Source organism: Protopterus annectens, chromosome 2.part2 (assembly GCF_019279795.1).
Source record: "Protopterus annectens isolate FY-2018-M chromosome 2.part2, PAN1.0, whole genome shotgun sequence".
Lineage (NCBI taxonomy): Eukaryota > Metazoa > Chordata > Ceratodontiformes > Protopteridae > Protopterus > Protopterus annectens.
This window is the reverse complement of record NC_056730.1, coordinates 746,224,479-746,244,065: the sequence shown is the minus strand read 5'-3', so window position 1 is coordinate 746,244,065 and position 19,587 is coordinate 746,224,479. Positions and strand designations below refer to the sequence as shown.

The 19,587-nt window shown below is 40.1% G+C and overlaps 1 protein-coding gene across 1 annotated transcript in view; it reads left to right on the top strand.

The window, feature by feature from the left end:
• Positions 1-2,304: 2,304 nt before the first annotated feature.
• LOC122795797 (gastrula zinc finger protein XlCGF57.1-like) overlaps positions 2,305-19,587 on the top strand; it is an 80,236-nt gene continuing 62,953 nt past the window's right edge. Inside the window, exon 1 of the mRNA XM_044064136.1 lies at positions 2,305-2,481. Coding sequence (XP_043920071.1) covers positions 2,388-2,481 — 94 coding nt within the window. The 5' untranslated portion in view covers positions 2,305-2,387. The remainder of the gene's footprint in view (positions 2,482-19,587) is intronic.

Below are 19,587 nucleotides of genomic sequence, written 5' to 3'. Positions count from 1 at the left end.
GCAACAACGTGTCTGTGTGCAGATGACATGGTGCTAGAGGCAAGCTTTGAACAGGAACATCAGTCAGTGATTGGTAAATGGAATGCAAAACTGAAGACTCATGAAGTGGCAATAAATGGGAGGAATCAGAGGATGCCGAAAATTGAGGTAGAAGGGAAAAGTAATGAAGTAGGTGCACATTTTCAGGTGTGTGAGAGGTGTGGCTCACGAGAGGAAACATCTGAATAAGAAGGTCAGAACTAGCATCAGAGGAGCTGCAGCCAAGTGGTACAAAATGTCAAGGGCAGAGTGAGATAGAAGAATGACGTAGAAGATGAAAAGTAAGTTATTCAAAATAAGTGTAGCAGTCATTACATCTATATGGCACAGCAACCTGGGCAGTGAAGGCAGAGCAGCTGACGAAGTTTGAGGTGATGGAGATGAAATGCCTGAGATGGGTGGTTGGATGCAGGCTGGGGGAGAGGTGATGAAATGAGGACTTCAGAGCAGAAGCCAACGTTGCCCCAATTGTAGAGAAGGTGAAAGAGAAGAGATTACAGTGTTTAATCACATGTTCAGGAAAGCAGAAGGTGATTTGGTAAAGGAGACTTGGGAGAGAAGACAAAATGAACTGAGGATGTTCAGACAAGAGCTGGATGGATAGACTGAGAGAAGACCTGATGCAGTCAAGCATTACTGTCAAAGAAGGTAGGAAAGTGGCTGTGAGTTGAGAGATGTAGAGATGCAACATCACAACCTCCTGGAAAAATGGGAAAAAAAGAAAATGGATGATAGTGATGATTTGTCTTCATCTTTCACACATAGGTAAACAAACTGATGTGCATTTCAAGTTGTAACACATTAGAATATACAGGTGATGTGACTAATTGTATTAGACCAAAAAAGTCTTAATTACAGTTGCTTGAAATTCAGACTTCATGAGCCCTTTGTCAAGAGCTAGTAAGTTTGTTAATACTTAAGTGTTCTTAATAAGGAAGTACAAAATATATCTTTTCCACAGGTCCAGAAAATAAGAGGGACATTTTAAATGTGCTGTAGTGAAAAAAAAATTGCTTTTGTACAGCTTGGTTGTGTAAGATATTCTGTCCTTATCTTTCAGGTGTCTGTGTTGTTTGTGTTTCTTGGCAGTAGGGTAGCCTGCAAAGCCCAAATGGCTGAATTAATTCTTTGCCATTAAAATAAACCAAATGATACATTTGGAAAAATGTTGTGTCAGTTCAGAAAACAGAGAAATAATAGCAGGTTAGTTGAAGTCAGTTGGCATGTTGTGTAACACGAGAAATAGGATAGTAGCACAATAAACAGAAATGGGTTGGAAGATCATTTGTAACTTAGATATTAGTTCTAAAGTTTCAGTATGAAGGATGTGTCAGATAGGTGGTTTAAACTCATGTTTAAAGCTGACCAAGTCTTCATTCAGTGTTTATGGAAATGGTAAGGACTATCAGGGAGTGAGGTGCTACTTTATATTCACGTAAGAATGCAGATTGTGTACATAAACAGCAGTACCTTTATTTTATGGTTCTAAATGAAATCCATCTATTATTAAACTCAGTCCATGCCTTAAGTACATGGGGCAGTAAACTTGGTGTGGACAAGAACCTGAAATCCAAAAACTAGTGTGGCAGTAATAGGCTGGAATAGTTTAATCATAAGCCACACAGTAAATATAAATGGATATAGAGCAGATGACTCCCCGCCATCTGTCCATAGTCATTTCTGTCATCTGCTGTCTTTCTGGGTGGTGATAGTGGTGATATTTCTGTTGGCCCAAAAGAACAGAAGGTGGACAAAGTCATAGATTCATCCAGTTTCTGAGAATGGGTCAAAATGAACATACAGAAAAAAAACTGCCTCAAAGAAGCAGCCATTGATATGTGCCAGAATTCATCCCTCAGTAGCTTGCTTTATAATAAATATAGGCTATTATTGGACCTTGTGCATTTTGCGAGTATCTCTAATCCTGACAAAGTGTCCACTTTATGACAGTAAAACTATTACTGGAGCATTTTTAAGCAGCTTTCTGACTGATAAAGTAATTCTCATTTTTATTTTGTTTTTTAATCACCTTTGCTGGTGTGTGTGTGTGTGTGTGTGTGTGTGTGTGTGTGTGTGTGTGTGTGTGTGTGTGTGTGTGTGTGTGTGTGTGTGTGTGTGTGTTTTCTCACTGTCCTTTGAGATTGTATTCATAAATGATGATAACTATAAGACTTATTGTATTTTATCTTTTTATTCCCTAGCAGGATGGCTGAAGTCGTTTATTAAACTCTTCTGTCCAGTACTTGCTGTAACAGCATTTCAATGTTTCACATTTTTACAGCATTTAACTGTTTAATTTCTACTTATTTTAATAAAAAGGTTTCATAATCCCAAAAGAGAAGCTCCTGATGCTGCTTGAAAAACATGGGAGTCTTGCATCTGATGTTTTGGAAGAAGCAATGACCACTCTTCAAATGGACACCCCTGAAGTCCCCCCCAACAGTAAGTAGATGGTGGGATTATGACTTGAAATGTTTGATCCGTTATTTGAGATGCTTCTTGCTGAGCTGGTGATTGTCTTCATCCTCTCCAGTAGTGACAGTTTAGCGCATTTTCCTTAGAAGTTTCCATTTTCAGGGCTGTATGTAGCAATACTGTTGCACACTATGACATAACATTCAGCATGTCATCGCACTCCATGATATCACATCCAGACTGTACAAGCACACCAAGCCCTGTGCGTGTGTGCCATTTCTCTTCTGCTACTCATTCATTTATATACATGTGGAAAGTCCCCAAACCTGATACCTTTAAACAAATCATAAAGTGTCGCACAGATAGACTCAAGAATTTAAACCAAAAATTATTTTTAATAAGCCGAAGCACTTTTGGTACTCTCTGGGAGCTCCCGGTTCTTAACCTTATTAAAAACATTCTTTGTTTTAAATTCCTGTGTGACATTTTATGTGGTTATGTATTTTTTTCACAAATTTTATTTTTTTAAAAGAAATCATGATGTAAGTCTCTTATCTAGCAGTTAGGCAAACTACCACTGATATTAGCCTAATTCTTGTGGAATAAAAACAAAGACTATTAAACTAACAGATATTAATATTACTGACTGGAGAAACAAAGGCTGAATGGGGAAAGAGATTTGGTTCACTTGAGAAGAGACTTCTGTTAAGTATGCAGTTCCTCGTACGGGATGGTTGGACTGACCCAAAGGTTCCACTTGATTGTGTAAATTCAGTAATAGTAAGGGTGTGGTGGTGCAGCAGTCGCATTGCCGCCTCACAGCAAGAGGTTCTCCCGTTCGATTCTCGCCTGGAGTGCCTTCTGTGTGGAGTCTTCATGTCCTCCCCACAGTCGAGTGGCCTTCGAAAGACATGCGTGAATTGGCGTGCCTTCGTTAAAGGTTGGGCGTCGAGCTGGCACCTCGGCGCAGTAAAAAAACTACTGCCAATCATTAGTGGACCAGAGTTCTGCTGTGGCAACCTCTAACCGGGAAAAAGCTGAAAGAAGAAGTAAAGGTGTGTGTACATTGAAATTCAAGTTAAAGAAAGGCTAACATTTGGCTTATGTGTTGGTCAAACAGTAGATCTGAAGTAGTTAACTTCATTTGATCATCAGCCTGTGGGATGTCTGATCTGGATCAGATCCAAGACGGCAGTTTCACCAGCATCTGACCCGAGCTCCAAGCTCTTCCCCTTACACATAATACCCTTCCATCACCTTCCTTCGCTTAGATCTGATTTGCCACGGATTTACCAAGCAGCGTGGTCTAGAGCTCCAGGCATGGTAGGCACTTTTCTATGGTTTTTTTTGGGTGTTCTGAGTTGTGGTAGTGTAGGTAGGCTTCCTACTGTCCCTTGCCTCCCCTTCCCTCATTTTGCGTCGCATTCCTTTCAAAAAAAAAAGTTGTTTCTTGTGTAGGTAGTTTAGGCCTTGTCTCCCTTCCCCTTCCTTCTGAGTGAGAGAGTGTGAGTGTTGGGTAGTTTAGTTTACATCTTGCTAGGTTAAACTAGTTTAGGCCTTATAGGTTCATAGGTTCATAGGTTTATACTAGGCTATCTGCCCTAAGGCATTTATAAGCCTAGCCCAAATTTTTGTGGCTTACGCCACCCCTTATATGAAAAAATACTGTGCCCATTAGTTTGTTGTGCCTCTGTCCAGCAGTGACACAGAGATGATTCCCGGGGTAAACCTACGATCTCCCATCCACAGGTCTAGATTTCTCTTGAACAGAGTCAGCGAGGTGCTCTGCCTCACATGGACCGGGATTTTATTCCACAGCATAGGGAGTCTCTGAGTGATAAATCTATCCCTCCAGCACGTCCTATTTATATCCGTGCTAAGGTTTAAGTCGCTTGCTCTAGTGGTTTTGGTGGATTTGGATTTTTGCAGGTGGAGAAGGGCCATTAATTCGGGTTTGGACATGGCCTTGTATGTCAGGCACATGTCACCTCTGAGCAGACGGTATGCAACTGAATAGAGCTGGAGTTTCTTCAATCTGGCAGCATATGACAGATTTTGGAGTCCCTTTATCCTTTTGGTGAGGAACTTTTGGGGTCTCTCCAATTGCTGCAGATGTCGGGTGAGATACATCCTGAATGGGGCATTGTACTCGATCATTGGTCTGATAAGTGAAGAGTACAGGGGAACAATAACCTCACTAGATCTGGATGTGAATCCCTTCATGATCAGGTGGGCAATGTAGAAGGTCTTTCTAACCACTTTAGCAATGTGAGTGTCAAAGAAAGGCCACTGTCAACCTGGGTCCCCAGGTCCCTGATAACCTCTTCTGTGCTTAGTGGATTGCCACCTATATGGTAGCTTGGGGTTACCTTGTTTTTCCCGAAGGGTATGACTATACATTTTTTGGTGTTTAACTTCAGGCCATGGCTCTGGCACCAGCTATCTGTTTCCGTGAGTCCCTTCTGAAGGATATCCGTGTCTGATGCACTTTCCACTATGGCGCCCAGTTTGCAGCCGTCTGCAAACTTTGTCAGCCAAAGTCCTCCTATGTTGGCCTGTACTTCTGAGAAGTAGATGCCAAACAATAGGGGGCCAAGGACCGAGCCCTGTGGGACACCACTTCTGACCGGCTTGAAGTCTGACACAGCGCCAGCAACTCTAACCCTGTGGGTTCTGTCCTTAAGCCAGTTTGCAACCCATCTTGTGACATATGGGTTTACATTTAAGCTGGTAAGTTTTTCTACAATACCCGAGTGGGGTATTGTGTCGAAAGCCTTTGCAAGGTCAAGGTAGGCTGTATGGACTGCCTTTCCCTCATCAATGGCCTTGGTGACTGTTTCAAGAAGTCGACCAAGTTCAAAAGGCATGATCTTCCCTTGACGCCAAACTGGGTCGGGTCCAATGTCTGCAAGTCCCCTATATCTTTGTTTATGAGCTCCATTATGATCCTCTCCATAGCTTTGCAGACTAGACTTGTTAAGCTTATGGGGCTAATTACCAGGGTCCGTGAGGCCGCCTTTGTGGAGTGGGACAACAGTTGCCGTACGCCACTCCTTGGGCATGTATCCTGTGGTAAGGCTGAGATTAAACAGCTGCCTTATGTGCGGGTTTAATTCCTCATTTAGCTCGTAGCACACAGCCGGGGACACCATCCGGTCCCATTGATGCTGTGTTTTTAGCTTTAGAGAGAGCAGCTTTCACCTGCGCACTTGAGATGTCCAGGAGGCCACACTCGGCTGGGATAGTTATCTCTCCTTTAGGGGGGCAGAGGGGGGTGAAGTTTGCACTGAACCTGTCTGCCAGTATGTTGGCAATGTCTGTGGGTTCAGTGATTTTTGTATCATTTTGGACTAATTCTGAGCATATCTGGGAGTTTCCACCCAGGTTCCTAACATAGCTGAAAAAGGCCTTATGATTGTCCTTTGAATCCATGGCAATTGTTCTCTCAAAATTGGCCTTAGTTGATTTTATGAGTGCTCGTATTTTTTTACTAATAATGATCAGGGGTGACTTCCCTTTTATGGATTTTGTTCTATCATGTAATAGCTTTCTCCTCTTATTGTAAAGTTTGTTAATGGCTGGGGTCCACCAGACTGGACGTTTGCCCTTTGTGGAAAGAGTCTTGGTTTTATTTGGGATTGCCTGATCCATGCAGTCCTGGAGGTGTTCATAGAAGGCATTTGTAAGGGCTTCCGCAGCTTGGGTTGTGGTTTCCACTGGCTCAGGGGCCTTGAAGGATACCACACCAGTCTTGAGTAGTGTGAAGTTTGCTTTAGAGAAGTTCTTCACTATGGTCTTTTTGTTTGGGGTCGGCGGGATGTGGATTTCCAGTGAGATTAGTTTATGATCAGATCTTACCAATGAGGGATATACTTCCGGTGTGGAGCATTTTGTCCCCATGTTTGTGACAATGAGATCTAGTATATTTTCTCCTCTCGTGGGAACAGTGACTAGCTGTTCCATGGCATTTGAATTTATGAACTCCAGGAACCGTTGGGCCAGAAAGTTAGGGCTTGAGTAATGTTCCCAGTCTATATTCGGGTAGTTGAAGTCACCCAATATGATGGTGTTTGGAGATACATTTATACCCTCCAGTGTCTTCAGGAAGGCTGGGTGGGGTTTCTGAGTTTGAGAGGGTGGCCTGTAGCATGCTACAATTTGTAGAGCAGTTTTGCCTATGGTTAGTTGCACCTGCATGGTTTGCCTAGGTTCGTGCGTGGCCACCAGCCCGGTCGGGTGGGTATCCTTTATGAATATGGATACACCCTCCTTTTGTGGTGTGGTCCGGGTTTTGGGGCGGGCATGATATGAGGTAAAACCTAATAGTGCCGGGTGCTCTCAGGAGCCTTGAACCAGGTTTCAGTTACAGCACAGACATCGATGTTCTCCATACTGAGAAGGGCCTCGAGTGCGTGCATTTTGAGATTTAGACTTCTGGCATTGAGCAGCATTACCCACAGTTTCTTCCCATTTTTGTTTTCTAGGGTGGTAGGTTTAGAATTTGAGCCTTGCCTAAAAAGGCACTATGGGGTGGCAAGAGCCTTAGCCAATATCCGAATCCCAGGGTGACAGGTGCAAGCCGTCCCTTGCAAAGCAGCGTGGCTTGTCAAGCATGTCATCCCAGGCAGACAGACACTGGATCCCTTTGAATGATACCAGACATTAAGCCAATTGTTAAAGCTGATCATCTTGTCTCTATATTGTGGCATCATTCTTGGTGAAGGAAGGATACTGCTCAGGGTTAGGGTCATACCTGCCTGGGCTACATAATCAGAGAGCTCCTCTATGTCTCTTTTCATGTAGTCCAGGGAGGTACGCCTCAGGTCGCTCACACCAGCATGGACAATGACTGTGTCATATTTGTACTTGCCGTGGAGTGTCCCGAGTGCTTGTGTTATGTGGATTCTAGCGCCCGATAGGCAGCTTACTGTGACCCTCTCCTTGTTCAGCCTGGTGAGTGGGACGCCAGTGTGTCTGACTATGGAGTCACCTATGACAAGTATGTTTGGTGTTGTATTTGGCCTTAAGGGCTGTGACTGCTTTGCACACTGCTTTTGTGGTTTATGTGTTGCTTGTGGGGTGTCTTGAGGTAGCAGTTGTTTGGGTGTCTGCTTTGGAGGCCTCTGCTGTTTAGGTAAATTTTACTTAGAGCCTCCGAGTATGTCTTTGTGTGTTTATGTGTTTGATTCAGTGGAGTGGTAGCATTATGTGAGGCTGGTTTTGTGGTGTGTGTAGTTGCCTTCTCCTCCTGTCTGGTCTTGCCAGTCCTGAGTTGAGAGAGCTCAGCCTCCAGTTTGGCTAAATAGCTGCATCTCTGAAGTATTTGTGTTATGTGGGAGGAGGAGAGGGTTGTCTGTGTACATGAGGCAGTTATAACATTGCCTCAAGATTCCCAGATTCACCAGCTGGACCGAGAGAAGATTGACAACTGACCTTTGGACATGCTAGAATAATATTGGGAATTCCTTAATTGAAAACAAGGGCCAGTGGGGAGTGAGGGTGTAGTGCTTTTAATTTTTAGTGCTGACTTATATAATTGCTTTAGTGAGCAAGTGCCAGGTAACTTGAGTGCAATGTGTTACAAGTAACTAAATGCAAAACGACAAACAGTAACTTTCTTTCAAGTGAAACAAGGAAATAAGTACAGTAAGCAATGCAGATATCACTAGTGATCCACAGAAGCTGAGAAGTTGCGTATTAGGTGGAATTAGCTTCCAGGGAAATAACAAGCAAACAAACAACAAGCATATAAACAAAGCTAGATTCAGCAGGCCTGGATCTAGTCTATGCTAGATCAAACAAGGTGAACCAATTTCAGTAAGATACAGTTCAAATATTCAGGCACTATAAACCTTTAACCAGAAATTCCCAGCTCAGAAGGGCAGAGTCCAGCCTCTTCTCCCACAAGAGTGCAGACCACGAACCTTCTTAATGTAAAATAACTGTCCTGAAGCCCAAGTGCCTAAACCAGAACTAATACACTTGGACACTGGGCTCTCAATCAGCAGTTCCCAACTTAGAAGGATGAAAGCTACCTGTCCTGCCACCACAGTGCTTGCCACAAACCTTCCTAATGTAAAACATTGCCTCCCTTCCCCTTCCTTCTGAGTGAGAGAGTGCGAGTGTTGGGTAGTTTAGTTTAAATCTTGCTAGGTTAAACTAGTTTAGGCCTTGTCTCCCTTCCCCTTCCTTTTGAGTGAGAGAGTGTGAGTGTTGGGTAGTTTAGTTTGAATCTTGCTAGGTTAAACTAGTTTAGGCCTTGTCTCCCTTCCCCTTCCTTCTGAGTGAGAGAGTGAGTGTTGGGTAGTTTAGTTTAAATCTTGCTAGGTTAAACTAGTTTAGGCCTTGTCTCCCTTCCCCTTCCTTCTGAGTGAGAGAGTGTGAGTGTTGGGTAGTTTAGTTTAAATCTTGCTAGGTTAAACTAGTTTAGGCCTTGTCTCCCTTCCCCTTCCTTCTGAGTGAGAGAGTGTGAGTGTTGGGTAGTTTAATTTAAATCTTGCTAGGTTAAACTAGTTTAGGCCTTGTCTCCCTTCCCCTTCCTTCTGAGTGAGAGAGTGTGAGTGTTGGGTAGTTTAGTTTAAATCTTGCTAGGTTAAACTGGTTTAGGCCTTGTCTCCCTTCCCTTCCTTCTGAGTAAGAGATGTGAGTGTTGGGTAGTTTAGTTTAAATCTTGCTAGGTTAAACTATTTTAGGCCTTGTCTCCCTTCCCCTTCCTTCTGAGTGAGAGAGTGTGAGTGTTGGGTAGTTTAGTTTAAATCTTGCTAGGTTAAACTAGTTTAGGCCTTGTCTCCCTTCCCCTTCCTTCTGAGTGAGAGAGTGTGAGTGTTGGGTAGTTTAGTTTAAATCTTGCTAGGTTAAACTAGTTTAGGCCTTGTCTCCCTTCCCCTTCCTTCTGAGTGAGAGAGTGAGTGTTGGGTAGTTTAGTTTAAATCTTGCTAGGTTAAACTAGTTTAGGCCTTGTCTCCCTTCCCCTTCCTTCTGAGTGAGAGAGTGTGAGTGTTGGGTAGTTTAGTTTGAATCTTGCTAGGTTAAACTAGTTTAGGCCTTGTCTCCCTTCCCCTTCCTTCTGAGTGGAGTATAAAGGAAAAACTTGGAGTAATCAAACAGACAAAATCAGATTTGTTACTACATATGTCAGGAATACAAATGTGATAAAGGATGTCATCTCTAAGCATTTAAATATCTCATGGCTAATGAAGATTTGCATCAGGTTTTGGGTCCTCCTTGTCAATTCTCATACAGGAAAGGCAGAACATTGGGCTCACTTTATTCACACTTTAGGCGCACCAGCAGTGGAGGTCCTATTTGTCAAGAAATCACCATGACTGGTGATATGTTGCTGGGTACATTCCCCTGTGGCCACTATTCCTCATGTAAATAAATATATTACTAAATCTAAGCATTTTTCTAGTAAAAACACAAGTCGGGTTTATGACACCAAATTTTTCTGGAACTGTGTAACGGATTGGGTCATTTATCTGGCAACCTGTAATTGTTCGGCCTTTTTTATAGGCCAAACATCACGTCCCTTAAGATTGCTTATCTCTGAGCATAGGAGCGACATACGCAATAAACGTTCTACCAGTGCCCTATACAGACACTGCACTGCTCACAGCAATGCTGATTTTCACTTATGATTATTGATAGAATTGCTGCAAAAGAAGTAATAAGCAAGGCTGTCATACTATTTTAAATAAAAAAGAAAAATATTGGATCATTAAATTGGGGGGATTATTTCCACCGGGGCTCAATGATCATCTTTAAAAACTTAGGTTATGATAAAATATGTATATTATTAATTATTTTGAAATAGAGAAAGTCTAGTAATAGTCTACATTTTAAGAATTGTATTCTTGTATTTCTGTCTTTGGATACTGGACTAATGTGTTCTTCCAGGAAGTGATTTAATTTGTGGGCTGTGTTTTCTATGATAGATTGCTCTATTTAAATGGCAGATGGATACTGACACTTTTATATATTCCACTGAAGAAGGCAGTCATGCCAAAACCGGTATGGAAAAATAAATAGTGTTCTATTTATTTTTATGGAGCTGTGGTGAATTTGTGCTCTCTACACCCTAGTGCTGGCCGTTGTACTTTTGAACGCAGATTTGGTTTGGCGCTGCATTTGCTGTACCTGCGGAGCTCTTTTGCACTTGTAGCTGGGGACTCTGCCCCACAGGTTGATGATCAAATGAATTTAACTACTTCAGATAAAGAAGTTATATACTCATCATAACGTTCCATCTGAGTAGTTCGACTTCATTTGTCATCAGCCGTCCCTCCCTTCTTCCCCCTGACCTTCTCTTGGCGCTTTCTGCCTTGGCAGGCAGGAGAGGGTGCCTTTGCGGCTCTCCTGTTTTCCCATGTTTGTGAAGGTTTTTTTAGGGTCGTGTTCATGTTAGGGGTATAGCAAACTCGGCCTGAGGGAAGGAAGGAGATGGAGGGGTATTATGGGTAAGGGGAGGAGCTTGGTGCTTGGATCAGATGCTGGTGAAACTGCCTTCTCGGATCCGATCCTGATCTGACATCCCACTGGTTGATGACAAATTAAGTCTAACTACTCAGATGGAACATAATGATGAGTACATAACTTCATTTTTTTGTGCACTACCTATAGAAATTAATGAAAATATGAAGGATATTCCCTCACTTGTGTAGATGTGTGCTATATAACAAATCTCTATTTATTGGTAGACTTGAGTATGTTTATGCTAAGTGTGTGTTAGGTGACAACAGTGTGTTATGTAGTCATAGTTTGTGCAGTTACTCTTATTTGTAAGGTGCTTTTTATTTATTTGTGTAGGACAGTTGCACACAGCTGCATGTGGGACTGACCATATAAAATGTTTATTTTGAGTTCCAAATAGAAAATGATAGTGTAATAGTCTTTTAAGTGAGGAATAATATGCTAAGAGGGAGTCATCCATCTCCTTTTGTTTGTATTTTACCTTTTTAGTTAGAAAAATGCAGTGACAGATGCTTGCTTTCATTAAGTTGTGAATACAGCACTATTTTTTGCTATTCAGAGGTTGCATAATAATATAAAATATGGAATGTGTAAGCAACCGTATTATCCCAAAATGTTTAAGAGAACTTTGTATTAAGGATAGTTAGGTCAGATAGAGTAGTGTCGTGTGAGAGAAAATTATGAATGACATTATTCAGTCATGTAATGTGCTACTTTAAATTTGTATGTTTGTTGATCTGAACATTTTGATGTCAGTCCTGAGTTGAAACAGTTACAATGTCTTGTATAATATTAGCCTTTGCAGGAATATGTGCTATTTAGTGTAAGTAGGTTATTAGAATGGAAAGGATAAGGGAGTAAGTGACCGCATTAGTAAGTTTTTGTACATCTTAACGTAGCCTTACTATTTTGATGTTGCAAAATATGGTGACATTTAATCACATTTGTGTAAACAAGTTATGTTAATGTTTGAGTAATTATTAAGGCACTGAAAAAGGTTGTTTTATTAAGACTGTTACATAAGAAAACATACAAATACAGTCATATGTTTGAACAGCAGTTTGAGGAACCATTAATTATGCGGCAAGTTAAGTAATTTGAATGAAGGATTCATGTTTATGTCTCAAATGTTTATATACAAGAATATATATTGTTTGATGAAATACTGCTCATTTTGAAACATATTAATAGCTTGACTCGGTGGTTATATTTGTTAGAGGTTATAAAACAGTTTTTTTATTGAAACTGTAACACGTGGTAAACTTTAACTGTGTGGAAATGTCATACTAAAGGAAAATGATAAAACTCAAGCAAGGTGAAGTTAAATATATTTAAAATAACTAAAATGATTTACTATGTAATCTAAATGCTGAGTTCTGTCTAGTGAGTTTAGTTGTGTTATTAATATTTCTAGTCCAAGCATTAAGGATTATATGAAATTGCATCCATTGTGATAAAATGTTAGGAATGAAAGATACATGCAGAAGTAAAGCGATAACCAATGCGAGGAAGGTTTGCTGATGGCAGTTAATCGATTATTCTTAAAATATCTTGAGGAATGTAGTACGTTTATTGGAAGAGTGGTGTTCCTGAGATAGGATGTGTATCTTCCATTTATGTTTTTGTTATTTTTAAGGGTATATGATTGGCGATATTAGTTTTGATAGGACACTGTGTTACAGAAAGATGATAGCAAAAGTAAGAGATGTTTATGTGAAATGAGTAGCTGTCAATGCTAACTGTGCTTTATTAATGACAAAGGCAGCAGTGTTGGATGTCTTTAAGAAGCGTGTCTATTTAAACAAGTGATAACAGGTTTCCTTATTCCCTGATGATTATACTGTCAGGTTTACGTAGTGACGTTTTTATCTTTAAGAAGCGTGTCTATTTAAACAAGTGATAACAGGTTTCCTTATTCCCTGATGATTATACTGTCAGGTTTACGCAGTGATGTTTTCATCTTTAAGAAGCGTGTATATTTAAACAAGTGATAACAGGTTTCCTTATTCCCTGATGATTATACTGTCAGGTTTACATAGTGACGTTTTTATCTTTAAGAAGCGTGTATATTTAAACAAGTGATAACAGGTTTCCTTATTCCCTGATGATTATACTGTCAGGTTTACACAGTGATGTTTTTATCTTTAAGAAGCGTGTATATTTAAACAAGTGATAACAGGTTTCCTTATTCCCTGATGATTATACTGTCAGGTTTACGTAGTGACGTTTTTATCTTTAAGAAGCGTGTCTATTTAAACAAGTGATAACAGGTTTCCTTATTCCCTGATGATTATACTGTTAGATTTACATAATAACATTTTGGTTGAAACAGAGGCTTGCCATTGACTGATATGGTATGTAAAGTAGATGAGCATACAGGAAGTTGCCGTATGTCTGTAGTGGATGCTTGTATACTAAACAAATTGAAGTCCTTTGGGTTGAATTGTAAATTGACAAAAGGGAAATTATGTAACACAGTTGGCCACTTATTTATATAGCATTGGATATAAATGAGAGAAACTTATACATTAATGCAGGAAGCAGCCATGGCAGTAACATAGTTGCTCACTTATTTATATAGTATTGGATACAAATGAGGGAAGCTTATACAATAATGCAGGAAGCAGCCATGGCGGTAACATAGTTGCTCACTTATTTATATAGTATTGGTTACAAGTGAGGGAAGTTTATACATTAATGCAGGAGGCAGCCATGGTGGTAACATAGTTGCTCACTTATTTATATAGTATTAGATAGAAATGAGGGAAGAGTATACATTAATGCAGGAAGCAGCCATGGTGGTAACATAGTTGCTCACTTATTTATATAGTATTAGATACAAATGAGGGAAGTTTATACATTAATGCAGGAGGCAACCATGACAGTAACATAGTTGCTCACGTATTTATATAGTATTGGATACAAGTGAGGGAAGTTTATACATTAATGCAGGAGGCAGCCATGGTGGTAACATAGTTGCTCACTTATTTATATAGGATTGGTTACAAGTGAGGGAAGTTTATACATTAATGCAGGAGGCAGCCATGGCGGTAACATAGTTGCTCACTTATTTATATAGTATTGGTTACAAGTGAGGGAAGTTTGTACATCAATGCAGGAAGCAGCCATGGTGGTAACACAGTTGCTCACTTATTTATATAGTATTAGATACAATTGAGGGAAGTTTATACATTAATGCAGGAGGCAGCCATGGCAGTAACATAGTTGCTCACTTATTTATATAGTATTAGATACAAGTGAGGGAAGTTTATACATTAATGCAGGAGGCAGCCATGGTGGTAACATAGTTGCTCACTTATTTATATAGAATTGGATACAAGTGAGGGAAGTTTATACATTAATGCAGGAGGCAGCCATGGTGGTAACATAGTTGCTCACTTATTTATATAGGATTGGTTACAAGTGAGGGAGGTTTATACATTAATGCAGGAGGCAGCCATGGTGGTAACATAGTTGCTCACTTATTTATATAGGATTGGTTACAAATGACGGAAGTTTATACATTAATGCAGGAAGCAGCCATAGTCGTAACATAGTTGCTCACTTATTTATATAGTATTGGATACAAATGAGGGAAGTTTATACATTAATGCAGGAAGCAGCCATGGCAGTAACGTAGTTGCTCACTTATTTATATAGTATTGGTTACAAGTGAGGGAAGTTTATACATTAATGCAGGAGGCAGCCATGGTGGTAACATAGTTGCTCACTTATTTATATAGTATTAGATACAAATGAGGAAAGTTTATACATTAATGCAGGAAGCAGCCATGGTGGTAACATAGTTGCTCACTTATTTATATAGTATTAGATACAAATGAGGGAAGTTTATACATTAATGCAGGAGGCAGCCATAACAGTAACATAGTTGCTGACGTATTTATATAGTATTGGATACAAGTGAGGGAAGTTTATACATTAATGCAGGAGGCAGCCATGGTGGTAACACAGTTGCTCACTTATTTATATAGTATTAGATACAATTGAGGGAAGTTTATACATTAATGCAGGAGGCAGCCTTGACAGTAACATAGTTGCTGACGTATTTATATAGTATTGGATACAAGTGAGGGAAGTTTATACATTAATGCAGGAGGCAGCCATGGTGGTAACATAGTTGCTCACTTATTTATATAGGATTGGTTACAAGTGAGGGAAGTTTATACATTAATGCAGGAGGCAGCCTTGACAGTAACATAGTTGCTCACTTATTTATACAGTATTGGTTACAAGTGAGGGAAGTTTATACATCAATGCAGGAAGCAGCCTTGGTGGTAACACAGTTGCTCACTTATTTATATAGTATTAGATACAATTGAGGGAAGTTTATACATTAATGCAGGAGGCAGCCTTGACAGTAACATAGTTGCTCACTTATTTATATAGTATTAGATACAGGTGAGGGAAGATTTTACATTAATGCAGGAGGCAGCCATGGTGGTAACATAGTTGCTCACTTATTTATATAGAATTGGATACAAGTGAGGGAAGTTTATACATTAATGCAGGAGGCAGCCATGGTGGTAACATAGTTGCTCACTTATTTATATAGGATTGGTTACAAGTGAGGGAGGTTTATACATTAATGCAGGAGGCAGCCATGGTGGTAACATAGTTGCTCACTTATTTATATAGGATTGGTTACAAATGAGGGAAGTTTATACATTAATGCAGGAAGCAGCCATAGTGGTAACATAGTTGCTCACTTATTTATATAGTATTGGATACAAATGAGGGAAGTTTATACATTAATGCAGGAAGCAGCCATGGCAGTAACGTAGTTGCTCACTTATTTATATAGGATTGGTTACAAATGAGGGAAGTTTATACATTAATGCAGGAAGCAGCCATGGCAGTTATATAGTTGCTCACTTATTTATATAGTATTGGATACAAATGAGGGAAGTAAGTTTATACATTAATGCAGGAAGCAGCCATGGTGTTAACATAGTTGCTCACTTATTTATATAGTATTAGATACAAATGAGGGAAGTTTATACATTAATGCAGGAGGCAGCCATGGTGGTAACATAGTTGCTCACTTATTTATATAGTATTGGTTACTAGTGAGGGAAGTTTATACATTAATGCAGAAGGCAGCCATGGCGGTAACATAGTTGCTCACTTATTTATATAGGATTGGTTACAAGTGAAGGAAGTTTATACATTAATGCAGGAGGCAGCCATGGTGGTAACATAGTTGCTCACTTATTTATATAGTATTGGGTACAAATGAGGGAAGTTTATACATTAATAGGTTCATAGGTTCATAGGTTCATAGGTTCGTACTAAGCTAACTGCCCTTGCGAGCCATTTTAAGCCTAGCCAATTATCCCTTGTGAGCCTCAAACCCTGCACCTTGTGTTTTTAAGGCAAACACCTTAACCATTAGGCCACCCTCCCAACCCTAATGCAGGAGGCAGCCATGGTGGTACCATAGTTTCTCACTTATTTATATAGGATTGGTTACAAGTGAGGGAAGTTTATACATTAATGCAGGAAGCAGCCATGATGGTAACATAGTTGCTCACTTATTTATATAGTATTAGATACAAGTGAGGGAAGTTTATACATGAACGCAGGAAGCAGCCATGGCAGTAACATAGTTGCTCACTTATTTGTATAGTATTCTATACAAATGAGGGAAGTTTATACATTAATGCAGGAAGCAGCCATGGCGGTAACATAGTTGCTCACTTATTTATATAGTATTGTATACAAATGAGGGAAGTGTATACATTAATGCAGGAAGCAGCCATGGTGGTAACATAGTTGCTCACTTATTTATATAGTATTAGATACAAGTGAGGGAAGTTTATACATTAATGCAGGAAGCAGCCATGGTGGTAACATAGTTGCTCACTTATTTATATAGTATTAGATACAAATGGGGGAAGTTTATACATTAATGCAAGAAGCAGCCATGGTGGTTATATAGTTGCTCACTTATTTATATAGGATTGGTTACAAGTGAGGGACATTTATACATTAATGCAGGAGGCAGCCATGGTGGTAACCTAGTTGCTCACTTATTTATATAGGATTGGTTACAAGTGAGGGAAGTTTATACATTAATGCAGGAAGCAACCATGGTGGTTATATAGTTGCTCACTTATTTATATAGTATTGGATACAAATGAGGGAAGTTTATACATTAATGCAGGAGGCAGCCATGGCGGTAACATAGTTGCTCACTTATTTATATAGGATTGGTTGCAAGTGAGGGAAGTTTATACATTAATGCAGGAAGCAGCCATGATGGTAACATAGTTGCTCACTTATTTATATAGTATTAGATACAAGTGAGGGAAGTTTATACATGAATCCAGGAAGCAGCCATGGCAGTAACATAGTTGCTCACTTATTTATATAGTATTGTATACAAATGAGGGAAGTTTATACATTAATGCAGGATGCAGCCAAGGCGGTAACATAGTTGCTCATTTATATAGGATTGGTTGCAAGTGAGGGAAGTTTATACATTAATGCAGGAGGCAGCCATGGTGGTAACATAGTTGCTCACTTATTTATATAGGATTGGTTGCAAGTGAGGGAAATTTATACATTAATGCAGGAAGCAGCCATGGTGGTTATATAGTTGCTCACTTATTTATATAGTATTGGATACAAATGAGGGAAGTTTATACATTAATGCAGGAAGCAGCCATGGTAGTAACATAGTTGCTCACTTTTTTATATAGTATTGGTTACAAGTGAGGGAAGTTTATACATTAATGCAGGAAGCAGCCATGGTGGTAACATAGAGTTGTCAGCACTGTCATATAGCAGTACAACAGGCGTGGGTGCCTGTTTGTGGATGGGGTGCCTTTTGTGAGAGCAATTAAAAAGCACTGCACTGTACTGAGTAAATGGACATAAAACAGCAGTAAAAGAAAAGGAGATTGTAAACAGCAGCAACAACAAAAACTATAGAAGATGATGTGTTTTGGTAGTAACTATGCTGGTATATAGAGTGATAGTTAAATATACAGAGAACAAGGGTGTTTGCATTGGGATTTAAGTTCTTTAATGATATATCTGTCTTTCACCCAGTAGAAAAACACTGAAGTGAAGGTACATGAATTATGTGTGAGTGATGCATGATTTTTCTGCATAATAATGATGTGTTTAGAAGTATGTCTGGGAAAGGTGTAGCTGGTCTGCATTAGTTAAAGGTGATAACATACTTACTTTTTCCTTGCTGATTATACTGATTAGGTACTTTCATATGCACCCAGTGTTAGGTTAGCACTACAGAGACAAGATAAATGTTGCCGTAAGTTAGATTTATGCAAATTAGTGGAGTGCCAAATGGTATAATTTATTTATTTGTTTACATTTGTTTACTGCGAGGTCTACTTGGCCAGGATGAGCCCGTTTTCAGTAGAGGCCCGGAAGAAAAGCTCCAAAAACAAACAACATGATAAAGCTACAGAATCAAAATACAGAAATCAAGCAGCAATGGTACAGAAGACTGCATTACATAATAGGTGATACAATAAAATCGATAATAGTAGTCATACAGACATTAGATTTTAAGTATGCAAGCCAAACAGGAACACAGTTGATGACATGGGATAATAGCGAATGTGTGAACAATACAGTGAATGTGTGAACAATACAGTGAATGTGTGAACAATACAGTGAATGTGTGAACAATACAGTATTGCAGATAGGGTGAATAGAAGGTGTGAGTGAGGTACAGCCTTAGAGCTACTGCTATACAGGCATCAAGGGTGAATAGAAGGTGTAAGTGAGGTACAGCCTTAGAGGTACTGCTATACAGGCATCAAGGGTGAATAGAAGGTGTGAGTGAGGTACAGCCTTAGAGGTACTGCTATACAGGCATCAAGGGTGAATAGAAGGTGTGAGTGAGGTACAGCCTTAGAGCTACTGCTATACAGGCATCAAGGGTGAATAGAAGGTGTGAGTGAGGTACAGCCTTAGAGCTACTGCTATACAGGCATCAAGGGTGAATCGAAGGTGTGAGTGAGGTACAGCCTTAGAGCTACTGCTATATAGGCATCAAGGGTGAATAGAAGGTGTGAGTGAGGTACAGCCTTAGAGCTACTGCTATACAGGCATCAAGGGTGAATAGAAGGTGTGAGTGAGGTACAGCCTTAGAGGTACTGCTATACAGGCATCAAGGGTGAATAGAAGGTGTGATTGAGATACAGCCTTAGAGCTACTGTTATATAGGCATCAAGGGTGAATAGAAGGTGTGAGTGAGGGACAGCCTTAGAGCTACTGCTATACAGGCATCAAGGGTGAATAGAAGGTGTGAGTGAGGGACAGCCTTAGAGCTACTGCTATATAGGCATCAAGGGTGAATAGAAGGTGTGAGTGAGGTACAGCCTTAGAGCTACTGCTATACAGGCATCAAGGGTGAATAGAAGGTGTGAGTGAGGGACAGCCTTAGAGCTACTGCTATACAGGCATCAAGGGTGAATAGAAGATGTGAGTGAGGGACAGCCTAAGAGCTACTGCTATATAGGCATCAAGGGTGAATAGAAGGTGTGAGTGAGGTACAGCCTTAGAGCTACTGCTATACAGGCATCAAGGGTGAATAGAAGGTGTGAGTGAGGTACAGCCTTAGAGCTACTGCTATATAGGCATCAAGGGTGAATAGAAGGTGTGAGTGAG